At 38.3% G+C, this 15,424-nt stretch overlaps 1 protein-coding gene across 2 annotated transcripts in view; it reads right to left on the bottom strand.

Moving 5' to 3' along the window:
* Positions 1-3,482: 3,482 nt before the first annotated feature.
* The window catches only part of LOC122671403 (serine/threonine-protein kinase CTR1-like), a 28,538-nt gene continuing 16,596 nt past the window's right edge, over positions 3,483-15,424 (bottom strand). Inside the window, exons 8-15 of one of the 2 annotated variants that reach the window (XM_043868595.1) lie at positions 8,361-8,429; positions 8,114-8,214; positions 7,806-7,890; positions 7,507-7,605; positions 5,865-5,933; positions 5,617-5,748; positions 3,847-3,941; positions 3,483-3,744 (exon numbers count right to left, since the gene is read on the bottom strand). In XM_043868595.1, the coding sequence (XP_043724530.1) occupies positions 3,636-3,744; positions 3,847-3,941; positions 5,617-5,748; positions 5,865-5,933; positions 7,507-7,605; positions 7,806-7,890; positions 8,114-8,214; positions 8,361-8,429 (759 nt within the window). In that variant the 3' untranslated portion in view covers positions 3,483-3,635. Of the gene's footprint in view, positions 3,745-3,846; positions 3,942-5,616; positions 5,749-5,864; positions 5,934-7,506; positions 7,606-7,805; positions 7,891-8,105; positions 8,215-8,360; positions 8,430-15,424 lie in introns of those variants that run through there. The other variant, XR_006334343.1, reaches the window with a different exon arrangement.

Genomic DNA, 15,424 nt, shown 5'->3' with positions numbered 1-15,424 from the left:
GAGAAAGCTTAGTGTTAACTTCAAACCGATTTCCCACAAACTATATTTTACAACCCAACAAATTTTCCCATTTCCCAGAAACCAAAAAGTTGCAATTTATTTTATTGTAAATAGAATCCAAACGGTAAGAGAGTCTCTTCTTCTGTAACCAAAATCGCAAAATATAATGGCGGAAGACAGAGAGATTGTTTGTAGTTTCTTAATTTATTCTATGTTTTATTTTCCGTTTTATTGAACGATTTATTAAGGAAGGAGAGCATGGTGGGGCGGGATAGGGGAAAAGTGGGAGAGCAAGGTAGGGGTGGATGGCGGCAGTGCTGTAAGGCTGGTTTTCAGGGAGGAGGGTGGGGTGGAGTTGCAGGTAAAGAAGGCAAGAGGAGAGAGGAACGAGTGGTTGCAGAGGTTTTCCTTTGTTGAAGAAGGAAGAAATACAAAAGCACATGAAGAAGAAGAACAAAAAAGGATGTTAGGGGTATTTTATGCAATTCTCTTATCTTTTTTTAACTCATATGAGGATTAAGTAAATCTTTTTATAAAAAAAACTAGTGAGTGTAAAACAAATCTGAAACCTACTTATTTTGTAATTTCAATTCTTATCTAGTGGATCTAAGAAATTATCCCTAAAAAATTTTCTTATTTAAAATATGGTAAATATTGGAAAACCAAATGTTTCGTATCAAAACACCCTCAACCAGATCTAGTGATTTGGGCAAGTTAGAACTAGTTAGGACATATCATTTTTTTTTTTTTTTAAATATAATAATTATAAATTAAACAAATATTAAAAAAATAAAGAAGGCAAAAGGATTAAAAAAATATGAATAATAATTTTCAGTCAATGAGTAAGACGAGTTACATAGAATCAATTATCTTCTTTTTTGTTTTTTTTTTTTTTTTCTTCTTTTTTGTTTTTTTTTGTGTGTGTGCGTGTGTGTGTGGGGTAAGACAGAATCAGTTATAGATCATTCATATTACTAAGGAGAAGAAATGAGGGGAGGGGAAATGACCAAACTCTAATGAATTTTGGTTGACTCGGGTGAAAATATAAAGTCACAAATAATTTGGTAGAGGCTCTTACATGGTTTTGCCAACAATGATTGACACTAATTTAGCTTGTCACCATGTCATAATTAACTTCCAAGTAGTATACAAGGATGGCCACATGATCCAAGGACCTCCATTGATCGAATTCCAGCTCAAAATACAACAGGAAAGTGGTTGAAAAGTCCATGTAAACTTTCATGATTAAAAGAATGTCATTTCACATAGTGGCATTTGCATTGTTTTGTCAAGTTTAGAATTTGAGGCTCTTCCATTGTTTTTGTTTTTTTTGTGGTAAAACATTCAGAAACTATTTGGCACCTGTTCTTCTCTTCTTTTTTCAAGAGAATATGGGTTGTGAATCCTCTGGAACCAGAACTGAAAACTGGAATATCATCCAATGCTTTATCCCATCTTGATAAAAGTACTGCTTTGATAGTAGCAGACATCAAACTGGAGTTATTTTTTTTTCTTTTTTCTATTGAATACCCGAACCTTATATATATTCTCCAATTGATAAATAAATGGATTAAAGATCTGCTTGTTTCTCAAACAACCAACTTCAAAAGTAAGGTTACAGATCACTGGAAAAAAAAAAACTACTTGTCACCAGGCATGGTTACACCAAGATTAACCCTTTATAGTAAGTTTCTCTTCTCATTAAAAAAAAAAACAAAAAACCCTATTTATATTTCACAAAGAGGTGGCCAAATAATTCCATGTCCAATGTCAGATAAAAATCAATTTGATTTGACAATATTCACAATGTACTTTTGGCAGTCCAAAGAGATTCATTTGGCTGAGGTCAAAAGATAAAATCACCCAGTTGGTTAAACCTTGGTTCAGAGGATAGCTTGGGCATGGTCATTAAACTTTATGCATTTGATTTTAGTAAGTGCAGTTTCACTCAGATTTTTTGAGCTATGTGATGCCTTTTCTTATGTTGGGGGGGGTGGGACACACCAGTATGATAACATAAGAGCTACCTAATATATGACCTCTATTTTCCCCTCCTTTCTGCAGATAAATCCAACTGTTGATCACTCCACAATATCACATAGGTAAAGGAATGTCAAGTACATATTATTACAGAATGAATGTAAATAAATCATAATCAGAGTGAACATATTGTGGCAGTAATTCTTAAATTTTGTACATTGCAATATGTTTAGATATTTGCACTAAATGAAATTGTCATATATATGGAAAAGGAACACTAACCGGTGCTGTGCTTGGGCGTGTACTTACGCCCAGACACAGCCCAGCACGAAGGACCGGCAGTGCCCCCTGGAAAGGAGGAAAGGACCAGGGGCAGCGCCGGTCTTTTTGCACTGGGCTGTATCTGGGCGTAGGTACACGCCCAGGCACAGCACCTATTAGCAATCTTTCTCCCACACACACACACACACACACACACACACACACACATATATATATATATATATATATATACGAGGCAGAATTCAATCTCTTCTCTGCGACCAATGGCCAGATACCTTACTACCAAGCCAAGGGTTGCACCTCATCAAGGTATCATATTCTTTCCTCTTGTTGACAAGCAAAATTTTAACAAACAGAGTTTCACATAGGTAGCACAAGTAGGTTCTGAAAATTTCCATGGAAGCCTCTGGTAGTTTATGTAAATTCTGATCCGACTGATTATGAGGAATTTCTAAACATCAGGCACTGAGGTATTTTGTTTTCCAATTTTATATTTTATAACTTTTTCATACTCTAGTCCTCCAGTAATTCCATGCTTTCTTACTCCGGAATGCCTCAATATGGTTCTAGAGCATTCGTTGCCGAAGGAAACCACACCTGTAACAGTGTGGGAAGGGGAATTCGGAAAGTGAAGCAGGCAATCCACCATAGTTTTCCATTTAAATATACAAAAAATACATACAAAATTGTGTACAGAAATAATATACTTTTTTTTTTTTTTAATTTGGGGTGTCCAATGGCAAGGGCTGAATGGACTTTGGGGGATCAATATTTTTGTGAGATGCCTAAGGTGGGATGAGTAATGGGTATCAATTATCAATGATAAGTAAGATGAAATGGCTGCTCCATTGTGTTAAAAATCTCATGTACACTGAACAGGGACAGAAGTAAAGCTTCAGAATAGGGATGTTAAGGTTGAGTAAGAACATCCCAAATTGATCCTCAAGATTGTGAGGGGTCTGCAATTAGTTGCGAGCTTCCACCTCAATCTTCTATCACTTATCGCTTGTGGTGCATTAATAGAATCTGCCCGACCAATCCGTAGGCCAGCCAAAAGTCCAGACATCAACCAATTTCTCAAGTAGCCTACATTCTTTACTCCCTTCATTTTGGAAGTATTGTATCGTAGATACAGTGGATGTTCGTCCATAGAACAACTAGATGCAGCCCATCAATGGGTAGGTCAGGAACTCTCGTAAATGGACTATCAAATCAAATAATATAGGAGTATGGAGTCTCAAATTTTTAACCAGTAAATAGTCCTCAAACTGTCTTACCTGAAGGAATCCAACATGGACTCCTGCAAAACACTGGATCATCAATAAGATACCAGAAGTCCATTCATGAGTTCTACTTGCAAGTACACCACCCCTTCAGGTAATTTGCGGCATGTCGGCATGAACTGGTGAAGGCGTTGGAAGTTTGACCAATGCCTTTAGAGATTCCATGATACTAGAAAAAGGAGGACGCTTCCATGGCTCACTGCAGTTTAACACAGTTTCACCGTGAAAACAAAAAAAAAAAAAAAATGAGGAAAAAAAGAAGAGGCTGTAAATTGATCAAGAAATTGGGCACTCTACTCACTTAGCCCAGCAAGCCTCAATTAAGGTAGCCACCTGATGATTTACATTGCTTGGAATTTCAAGCCTCTTGCGCTTAAAACCAACAGCTGCCACCACCTGCGAGAGGAGAGCCAATGAGCAGCAGTTTTTCCAATTAAATGATAAAACTCCAACAAGTATATTAAAATGGAATAATATCTTGATAAAAAATGAAACAAGGAAAGCAACAAAGAAAGCAAAATACTAGGTAAAGCATATTCCTTGCACAGTGCTCTCATCCTAGGCCAGAGATCAACCTAATAAATATCAAATCTAGTTCTATAGAACCCTGCACAAACATAACAGAGTATTTTACTCATATTGTAACAATAGACATGTTTGAAGAGGTATCATAAATTTTAATCTTCTCCAAGATTATTACACTAAAGCATCAAGACCGCTCGGAAGGGCGAAAGAAGATGAATTTTCAAAATTGCAATAAATGATCACTACAAATACTAGAGCAAATATCACTACGAATACTAGAGCAAATACCCAGCCATGCCTCATGTTGAAGCGTTAGGCAGTCAAGAAAAACCATGCCCCCAGCATGCAATGACAACAATACTAAGATGGGAGACAGATGAATTACAAGAATAGGAATGATGAATTAAAATACATGCATCTGAGGGACCTCTAATGCTTTTTTAAGGGGAGGGGGAGGAGTTGGGGTCAATATCAACCAAGACTTGTACCTGCACCAGCTGAAGGTGATTGATGACGACATCACTCAAGGATTTATGCAGCCACATGTCACTTCATTATGGCTATATGACCAGTATTATGTGCAGTTCTTTTTTTATTATTTTTGTATTTTTATTTGGGGCCAGAATTGTTATGTACTAATGTTGTAAGGGAGTTATTGCTGGAGAAATAGTTATTAGGGAGTTACTTCCTATTTTTTCCATTTCGGGTTTAAAAAGACTATTGGGAGACGGAAGACAAGCAAGGAATGAAAGCATGAGTGAATCCAAGATGGTGTGAAGCCAAGACGATCTTCTTCTATCTACTCCTCCTTGCTTTCAAACTCTATATCTACAGCAAACCATCCCTGTTTGATCCCCCAAATCCATAGTTGTTTATTCCATCATATTTCTCCCAACCTCCATTTTCATTTCTCAAGAGCCTTCCATTTGTTCTTTCAGCTACAGCTGCCCATAAACCCCAATAAATCATACTTGTGCCTAGAATAGGACTGGTTTGTGGTTTGATGTGGTTTCCCAAACCTGTCCTAAATCAGTGATATTTTGGTGCAACTCAAAAGCTCTAGAAGGGAAGACCAAGGACATAGCTAAATTAATAAGAGAGACTTTGGAAACTTAAGTTTTTAACAGCAGATATGGATTGATAATAGAGTGCAATGGTAGACAGGTTTCAGGTAGCTGGTAGTAGATCCGGAAAGCTCAAATAAGGTTTTTTTATTTTTTTTATTTTTTATCAGGTAGCAGATAGTGGTTTGAGCTTCAACCCCTCAATACAAATATTTGGCTTAGTTTCAGATTCAATTCCCTAAACCCATGTAAGACATAAAATTGTGTGTCCATCTCTCAATCGTTAGTTGTTTACCTTTAATGCCAATTACACTAGTTACTGCACTTCCTTCTGGTCAAACAAGCCTAGATTATTAGCTGAGCCTGACCAACACACTTCCTAGTTTAAAATCTTTCTTGACCAATATAAGTAGCAATTAAAGAATATTCTTTCTCCAACCACTTCACCAAGGAATATGTTAATAAGGATTCAATTAGCAAACCTGAGCTGGATTTAAGTTACCCCAAGGTTGTTGCAGTGTCACAAGTTCCCACAAGATTACTCCAAAACTGTAAACATCTGACTTCTCATTTGATGGCTCATCACGGAGAACTTCAGGGGCCATCCACTCAGGCTAAATTAGAGAAAAAAGATGGTAAGTTATATTCTTTGGAAGCTTCCATTTTATGTCCAGATAATGCAAGATAATGAATAGAATAATAATCAATATTCAATTTTAGAAGAACTTACTGTTCCAGCCGCTGATTTAGATGAGAGAAATGTATTTGCCTTCAAACGGGAAAGGCCAAAATCGCATACCTGGGTAAACACAATTAAGATAGTGAGTCGAAGTGGAAAAAACTGCTGTTGAACAGGAAAATGAAAGTTCAATAATCTTGTAGAAAGTAAGAAGCTCTGAAATCATTCTTTTTATAGAACTGCAGATCAGGCACATGGTCCAACTGCAAGAAATCCTAGGCTATTCCTAGTAGGCTGGTAAAGCGATCCTTTCTCATTAGTTCTTTTATTATTTGTCTGTAGTCTCTTTTCTTACCTTCTTCTTTATTACTCACATTCTTGAGCATTGTTGTCAAGGCGCCTAGGCGACGCAAGGTGTTGGAGGGCTGCCTAAGGGCTTACGACAAGGTGACCGTGTATTTTTTTTTTTAATGTATCCATTATATTTATATCTAGTATAACAAAAATATAATTATGCTTACAGCATTACAGTAACAATAATACAGATTGAATCTATGCACTAATTTGCCACTATATCTAGCAACAGCATTACAGCAACAACATTATTTACAAGGGGGAAAAAACGTAAGTAAACAAGAGGAGAATAAGAGAAGTGAACTAGTTCGATTTCTTTCTTAATTTTTTCGGGGGGGATACTAAATGATCCCATGCTTCTCACCTCTACACAAACTTCTACACAAGCCCATAAAAATGTTAGAAACATCATTATTTAAAGGGGGGAAAAACAGACCAACCAGGGACCTAGGCGTCCCAAGGCGACAGCCCAGCCCGTGGAAACCCGCCTAGATTCCTATGCGGCGCCTTGACAATTATGCTCTTGAAAAACAGTAAACCCTAACCCTCCACTCAAGTTTTCCTTCTTCAGAGGAACTTTTGTTTCAAAAACCCCAATACACATCTTTTATTATAAAAAACACTGATCTTTTTTCCCCTTAGCCAACCCATCAGTTTTTCCTTGAGGTACAGCGGTAGAAACTTTATGATATGTCCTCAATCAAAGAAGGATGAGATAGATTGGAAAATCAAAAAACTGGTCACAAAATTTACACAAAAAATTATAATATGTCCGAATATGCTTTGAGAAGACAATGCATGCTGAGAAGGTACCAAAACAATCATACAAAAGTAATCTCATAATCTTAAACTTTTAGAATGTGCTTAGCTTATCAATATTTACTAGTTGCAACTAAATTTGGAATGACACAGAAATGCTACTGTGTACAGTACAGCATGGAGGAACAGCTCTAAACAGATAGGTAAATTAAAGAAAAAGGTGCACATTATTTGAATGAACATAATTTCAATCATTTAAATCATTAAATAAATAATCATGTATCATTAACCAAAAGATTGATTGGATAAAGGAGAGAACACATAATATGCAAGTAAACTGAACATGCCGCATTTTGCATAACATAGGATGAACTATACCAACTCCATACAATTCTAAGGACCGATCCTACCATATATCAAAGCATAATATGAACGAGTAACATAATTTTTCTTCTAATGGATCCACTAAGAAAATTATTTCGAGAAACCAATCAAAATAGAACAAGCATTCTTCAACCTCACCCAATATCAATGATCAAGTAAGAATAGCTTTGCTGTCAAGCAAAAGAACTCCTAATACCTTTACAGTATATTTTCTGTCCACTAATAGATTTGGAGACTTCAAATCTCTATGAACAATGGGTGGATTATGGCGGTGAAGATAATTCATTCCCTTTGCCTGTTCCACACGATCAGAAGCATATGAAAGTGAAACAACAAAACTTCAGATAAGAATCAAAATAATAATAATAATTATTATTATTAAATTAAACTGTGATTATGATAATGTCCAAACTCTCAACATATCATCCAACAGAAATTATACATAAAGATATATTTAAAGAACAATATACAAGATGACATCTGACAAAGGCATACCACATCATATGCCATATTTAACCGGCGCCTTTCATCCAAGACTTCTCTTGCACCTGGTTTATGCAACAGCCTGTACAAACTGCCCCTGGAATTCAAGGCCAATAGTCATAATTATTTCATCAAACTGGAACTACACTTTGAAATGTAGACTGATCGCTTGAAATGTGATTTTACCAATCTCCCCTCCTTGTACAAACATAAAGTGATAGCTCAAAATGTGATTGTACATTTTCCCCCCTCCTTTTGGGTGGGAAGGGAGGTAGAGGGAGAAAGCAAAAGATCTAAGAAAAAAAATCTCACAGAGAAACCTTGATAAATATTCTGTGACTATGGACAGGTTTGGAGGCTGAGTGACAGCACCCATGAAAAGAACGATGTTTGGATGTCGTAGGCGTTTCATTAGTAGAACCTAATAAGGGAAAAAAAAAAAAGAGTAAAATACAATCCTGGTATGAGAAGAAAACATAAAATGAGACCAATAATTCATTCATCAAAGTAAACAAAATTGAAACACCACCATCATTCCATATAGCATAAGGGTTATGTCATACATACCTCCCTCAAGAATTCCTTGAATCGTTCTGCAAGAAAATCTTGTTCCATAAGAATCTTCACAGCAACATCCTGACATCATAATTTTTTTATAAGTGAAAGTGAAATGACTTGTTCCAAGAAAAAGAAATCCAGAGTACACTACTTAGGTTAGCACCAAGACTAATGGATGGTCATATAAGATGAAGATGGTTAACAATGCAAAAAAATGGGCCATCAGAGGACCAAATACTGATGCAGTAACAAACTCCGGAACAAAAAACTTTTTAACAAAGAAGGGTCATAACCCATTGTAAGCCTCCTTGGGTCAATTGGAAATGGTCCTAACCTTTGGCATTTTACACAAAGTGACCACTTTCAAGACTCAAACCCACACCCTGAGATTTTTCCCATTGCACCAAGTGACAGATCCTTCCAGAACTTCCTAAAAACCCAAATTAAATTTCTGGAAATATGACGGAAGACAGAATCTTCATTGCTTCATCAAAAGCACAAGCAAATTCATGGCCAAAATGCATGCCTCCTGGCACTAGGAAACGCTGATGTCGCTGAGAACTATATGGCATGTACAAATACATATTCAGGAAATGTTAAGCATAATTTACAAGGCAACAATATAGCGTCTACACAGAAGCAATGATGTCTATTGATTCCTTTCATTTTATTTTTGGAGAGCGGGAGGAGGGATTTGTAATAGATCCTCTGCGAAATTGATTTCCATATCACCTGCCTGTGAATGAGCATCTCAAGGATATTTCCATAACTAAATGGGATCAATAAATGAATTGGCTAATGTATCTACTTGAAATAGTTCTTTCCTATTTAGTGAATAGAGGTGAAGTAGCTTCATATAAGAGGTCTCGTAAAGATTCTACGTTCTATGTGTTGATATACATTGCTGTTGCTCTTACTTAACAGCTCCAGCTTTTAGGATAAGAGGTTATAACATGGTATTAGACCACATCACTCAGTCCTCCCTAGTGGTAATTGTCATGGATTGACCACCCAAAAGAGCAGGCAACATGTGTGAGAGAGTGTGGAGAATAGTCCCACATCGATAAACTGGGACCTTGGGGTTGGGCCTATACATATGGGAGGTATCTTCCCCTATGAGCCAAGGTTTTAAAACTCGGGTTTCGACTAGGTTTCGACCAGCCAGAAACCGAGTTCATCTCTGTTTCGACCATATCTCGGTCGAAACCTGAGACTTTCTCCAGGCTAACTCGAACCTTGGTTTCGAGGCCCAGAAGTTGTTTTTTTCCCCTGATTCTTATTGTGCTGCCTATTTTTGACATTTTAAACCCAATCCATGCATTAGTTTCACATAGAGAACACTAAAAATATTACTTGTGGTTTTGATCCAAGTTTGATATTGTATATTGTTCTTGGACATGGTATAGAATAAGGCTTGACCGAAACATAACTCCTTCAATATAAATGAGATTTTAGAAATCTTGGATTTGTTAGAAAGCTTTGTTTTGATAGCTTTCCAACAAGTCCAAGATTGTTAAAATCTAATTTATATTGAAGGAGTTATGTACCGATCAAACTTAATTTGGTGTGCGCGAATGCTGTCAAAATCGCTCTAAATGAAAACATTTTTTTGGACATCAAAACAAATGAATATCTTACATTCTTACAGGACTTTTGGTTTTTAGCAATGTTTTACAATATTAAGATTTATGGAATTTTTAAATTTAAGAAAAACCCCAGCATTAGAAAGTTGAAAATTGCACCTACCGTCGAAAATTCAGTTTTTGTTCTTGAATTGGGGGATTGACTTTTTTTTCCTTTTGGAATTTGATTTTTTAACTATTTTTATTGGATTCAAATAGGGGGTATTTGCTTATTTATGAATAGTATCTTAAGTAAATGAAATACAAATACAAAAACATTTACTTAAGTAAATGAAATACAAATACAAAAACATTTACTTAAATGATATTAGACATAACTAAGTGTCTGTCCTGGTTTCTGGCTTGGTTCTGGCATAAATACCTGTCTGTTCTAGTTTCGAGTCAAGTTTCCCCTAGTTTCGATGGGCATATGTGTCAAAAACACCGAAATATGGTCGAAACCAGTCGAAACTTGGTCGAATCCAGGGATTTTATAAAACCCCTCTTCAACTCATCTCGAACCTGCAAAACCGAGTTAACTCGATGGTTTCGACAGGTTTCGGTCGAGGTCTTCTTCCATGCTATGAGCTTAAGTTTTTAAGTAGGAAGCTTAACATGGTATCTGAGCAAATGAGGTCGAGTGTTTGATCCCTGGGAAATGCAATAGGGTCCCCAACATATTCTCCCTTCGAGTGCCATGTGATGGAGTTTCTGCGTGAATGCTTGTCATGTGCAGGGCCATGTGTACATCAACAGTATGGCAAGTTAATAGAATACTATTGAAGCTTAAAGCGATTCCTAGACAAGTTTTTTTTTTTTTTTTTTTTAAAATAACAGATCTACTTGCTCACAGGAAAGAAAGTAGAACATACAGAGGCAACAACAGAAAAATAAAGGCTAGAGAAGTGTCAATTTTGGACCAAAACTGAAAATCGGAACCGGAACAAGACCACCCAATAGCTTATTGGGATGGAGATCTGGTCCTAGTGGTATACTAGTGGTCCGGACCAGTTCTAGTCCGGTTCTCCCAACGGCTCAAGAACCGATAGCCCATTAAGAACCTGGGTAGCACTAGAACCGTTGGAACCGGATGATATGAAAATATATCGAATAGGAAATTAGAAATCTGAAATCCTTAAAAGGCTTTAAACCCTAACCTATTAGTAGCATGGATCCGTTTTGAAAGAGGCAAAAGAGACCCATCGACAGAAGGGTCAACCATGGATTTAAGCGTCAAATCCGTGCATTTGAACACTACTTCAATTTTTTCGCCTCCACTGCTTGAGGCCTCTCTCCATGGGTTCTAGGGCTCTTCGTTGCTCTAGTTTTCTGGTTTCTTCTCTTCCCTACGCGTTAGGGTTCTGTTGTAATATGGTATTAAGGGTAATTCTGTCCGAGGTAATATTGTCATGTTGCACTAAGGGCATTCTTGTCTTTTTCCCCTTTTCTATTATTATAAATAAAGTGGGCTGCGTCATAATGACACAAGTCATTCCCTAATTCCCAAGATCGATTCCTTCATGGTATCAGAGCGAATGAAGATCGACCTAAGGTTTCATGTCCTTATGGATGCCTAAGAAGATCGACGCCTTCTCCCCTCACACCGGTGCCACTGTAGCACCGCCGCCACCACCTCGTGACCCAACCACCCTTTCATCCTCCGCCTCACCCTCTCACTTCACCTCTCTCTCTCTCTCTCACGCGAGACACACCGCCACCACCGCCGCTAACCACCTTCGCCACCACCGTCAACCACCTCGTGACTCCTTTTTCCGCTTTCCCGGGGGTCGCCTCCTTGTTGTCTGTTTCTTCTTTCCCTTGGTGGTGAGTTTATCCCACCAAGGGCTTTTTCTTCCACCATTATGATCTAAATCTCCTTTTCTTATTTTTGGAGATTTTTATGTGGTGCTTCTATTTATTGGGTTGAGAGATTTGGCTTCCGTAACCAGCAGACATGTTTGACGACTACAACTCCACTATTTCCTCTGGACAGGGAGGATCCTTTGTGCATCGTGAGAAGGATTTTCCAACATTCCAAAATAACTTTGTCAAACTTAATGGGAACAATTATCTCATGTGATCAAGATCTATTTCTCTTGTTGTGGGTTCCCGTGGTTTGACTGGCCATTTGACTAGCACTTCTGTTCGTCCTACTATTGCTGGTAACTCTCAAGAAAATGGGACATTGATGAATGCCTAGTGTTGTCCTTTCTTCTAAGTTCTATTGATCCTTCCATCTCCCAAAGTTATCTCCTTCTGGAGAATGCTGTTGTTGTATGGAGTATTGCCAAAGTAACCTACTCTAAGGTTGGTAATGCTGCCCAGTGTTATGAACTCCGTCAGAAAATTCATACTATGGAGTAGAAGGATCTTACTCTCAGCCAATACTACAATGCCATGCGGGTTATTTGGCAAACCTTGGATTTTTATAGGAAATTTACTGCTACATGCCAGGCGGATACTATGGTCTATCACAAGTGGGAAGAGAACCTTTGGGTTTATGACTTTCTGGCAGGGCTGAATATGGAGTATGACCAGATTCGTTCCCATGTGCTTAATAGGGATCCCTTCTCTTGAACAAGCTTATGCCATCGTGGCTTCCGAGGAGAGCAGGCGGGCAGCCATGGTTCATTCCCCACCTGTAGAGGGAGCTTCTCTTTGAACAAGCTCCCATTCAGGGGGAGAAACTTGGAGAAGTTCCCATTCAGGGGGAGCAACTGGAGGAAGGGGAAAAATCTGTTCAACCAGTTCAAAGGGAAAAGCCACTTATAGTGGTTACCAGAAACAAGAACAAGAAACAAAGACTGGATGACAGGCCTACTACCATCCCTCCTAACCAATCTACAGGCGCCATTCCAGGTTTCACTGACTCTTTACCTCCTCCTGGTAAGCAATCCTCGTCTTCTTCCTTTGATCCTTCTTTAGATTTACCTATTGCTACTAGAAAAGGTAAACGCAATTGTACTCATCATCCCATCTCTAATGTGGTATCATATGAATCTCTGTCTCCTAATTATCAGACCTTTCTTGCTTCCTTGTCCTCTGTTTCTACTCCTAAATCTTGGCAGGAGGCATTGGCTCACTCGGACTGGAAAGAGAGTTGTAGGATGTAAATGGGTTTTTACAGTGAAACACAAGGCTGATGGAAGTATTGAGAGATATAAAGCCAGGCTTGTTGCCAGAGGTTTTACCCAAACCTATGGTATTGATTATCAGGAGACATTTGCTCATGTGGTCAAGATGAACACTGTGAGAGTTCTTCTCTCCTATGCAGTAAACAAGGAATGAGACCTACTTCGGCTAGATGTAATAAATGCATTTCTACATGGAGAACTGTCTAAAGAGGTCTACATGGATATCCCACCAGGATTCGATTCTCAGAGAACTCAAGGTAAGGTTTGTAAACTCAAACGAGCTCTTTATGGTTTAAAGCAGTCTCCTCAGGCATGGTTTGGTAGGTTCCATAGGGCGATGATCTCCATTGGGTTCAAACAAAGCAATGCAAATCACTAAACACTATTTATCAAGGAAACTACTACTGATATAACTGTGTTGATAGTTTATGTTGATGACATAGTTATTACAGGGCGTAGGCAAGAGGAAATTAGCTCTTTGAAGAAGTTTTTGGGTACTGAGTTCGAGATTAAAGATCTGGGTAAACTTAGGTACTTCCTGGGTATTGAGGTGGCCTACTCTGCTAAGGGACTCTCTTTATCCTAGAGGAAGTATACCATGAACTTGTAAACCGAGACAGGTATGTTAGGATGTAAGCTAGCTGAAACTCCTGTGGAACCTAACATTCATCTTCGATCAAAGGAAGGAGAGCCTGTTGACAAGGAGTAGTATCTGAGGTTGGTTGGAAGACTGATTTACTTGGCTCACACTTGTCCCGATATTGCATTTGCAGTCAGCCTTGTTAGTCAGTATATGCATGATCCTCACACTTCCCATCTAGATGTTGTGTATAGGATCTTGAGGTATTTGAAAGCTGCTCCTGGGAATGGGATTCTGATTTCTTCACATGGTCACATGCGTGTTGAATCATATACAGATGCCGATTGGGCAGGTCTCCTGATGACAGACGTTCTCCCTCCGGCTACTGTACTTATGTGGGAGGAAATCTTGTGACTTGGAGAAGCAAGAAGTAGCCCGCTCAAGTGCAGAAGCAGGGTCAGGGCTATGGCCCATGGTATATGTGAGATACTTTGGCTCCAAGGCCTTTTGCAGGACCTTGGAATTCCAATTGAGATGCCAATGCGATTGTACTCCGACAGTAAATCCGCAATCAGCATTGTGCACAATCCGGTTCATCATGATAGAACAAAAGCAACTTGAGATAGATCGTCATTTTATTAAGGAGAAGCTTGATAGTGGTCAGATATGCATTGCCTTTGTTCCTTCAGATGATCAGATGGCAGATATCCTTACCAAAGGACTGAGTACTAAGTTGTTAGTTCTATTGTTAGCAAGTTGGACATGATTAACATCTATGCACCAACTTGAGGGGGAGTGTTGTAATATGGGATTAAGGGTAATTCTGTCCTAGTTAATATTGTAACGTTGCCCTAAGGGCGTTCTTATCTTTTTTTCCCCTTTTCTATTATTATAAATAAAGTGGGCTGTGTGTCATATTGACACAAGTCATTCCCCAATTCCCAAGATCGATTCCTTCAGGTTCCTCATTCACTTGATTTTTGTGAGATTTCCCTCCCGCTGGGGGGGCTTCTTTTCTGATCCTTGACCCGGATCTTCAAGCCAAGGGTTTTGGTTTTGATTGCAGCTGCAAGAAATCTGGGGTTTGCTTGCCAAACCCTATTTTTACCTGCTCTCCTTGGAACTGGCATTCGTTTTGTTTGATTTGGTTTTCTCTCTATGTTTTCTCCCTACTCTCTTCAGACTTGTTTTCGATTTTCTGATTAGATCTAGCATTTAATCTCGTTAGTTCATTTGATCTCTTCTTTTGGTTGTTCCGTTTTCACCTCTCCTTTGATTTTAGTGGTACATTTGTCTGTTAGTTTACTTAGTTTGTTTTCTTTTTGGTGGTGGTGTTTGCAGTTTTCGGTTCTTTAGATCTGTGTTTTAGTTTTGTTCCTTTTTCTATTTTCTGTTTCTAACCCTAATATTTCCTTTATAGTTTTGTGATTTCTTTTTTTCAGATTCCACTCATGAATTGGGAACCGACAAAGGATGATAGTCTCCACGAAATTGAAGATGAAGAAATCTCTGATCGTCTTCTTGATCCGCCTGATGCAGCGATCTGTGATTCAGATTCAAGTTTGGGGCCTGTCAACTGGAATTAAGTTATTGTTGGTTTGGATTTATTTCATTTCTCCCCGCCCCCCTTTTTTTTTTCTTTATTGAGGAACCTAATTGGGTTTATGTATGTATTAGAAGTTTCTGTTTCTTTTCTAATTCCTAAGGGCTTGTATACCCACTTTTTACATCTCAAGG

The sequence above is a fragment of the Telopea speciosissima genome, chromosome 8, assembly GCF_018873765.1.
Source record: "Telopea speciosissima isolate NSW1024214 ecotype Mountain lineage chromosome 8, Tspe_v1, whole genome shotgun sequence".
Taxonomy (NCBI): Eukaryota; Viridiplantae; Streptophyta; class Magnoliopsida; order Proteales; family Proteaceae; genus Telopea; species Telopea speciosissima.
This window is presented reverse-complemented; position numbering and strand designations above follow the sequence as displayed.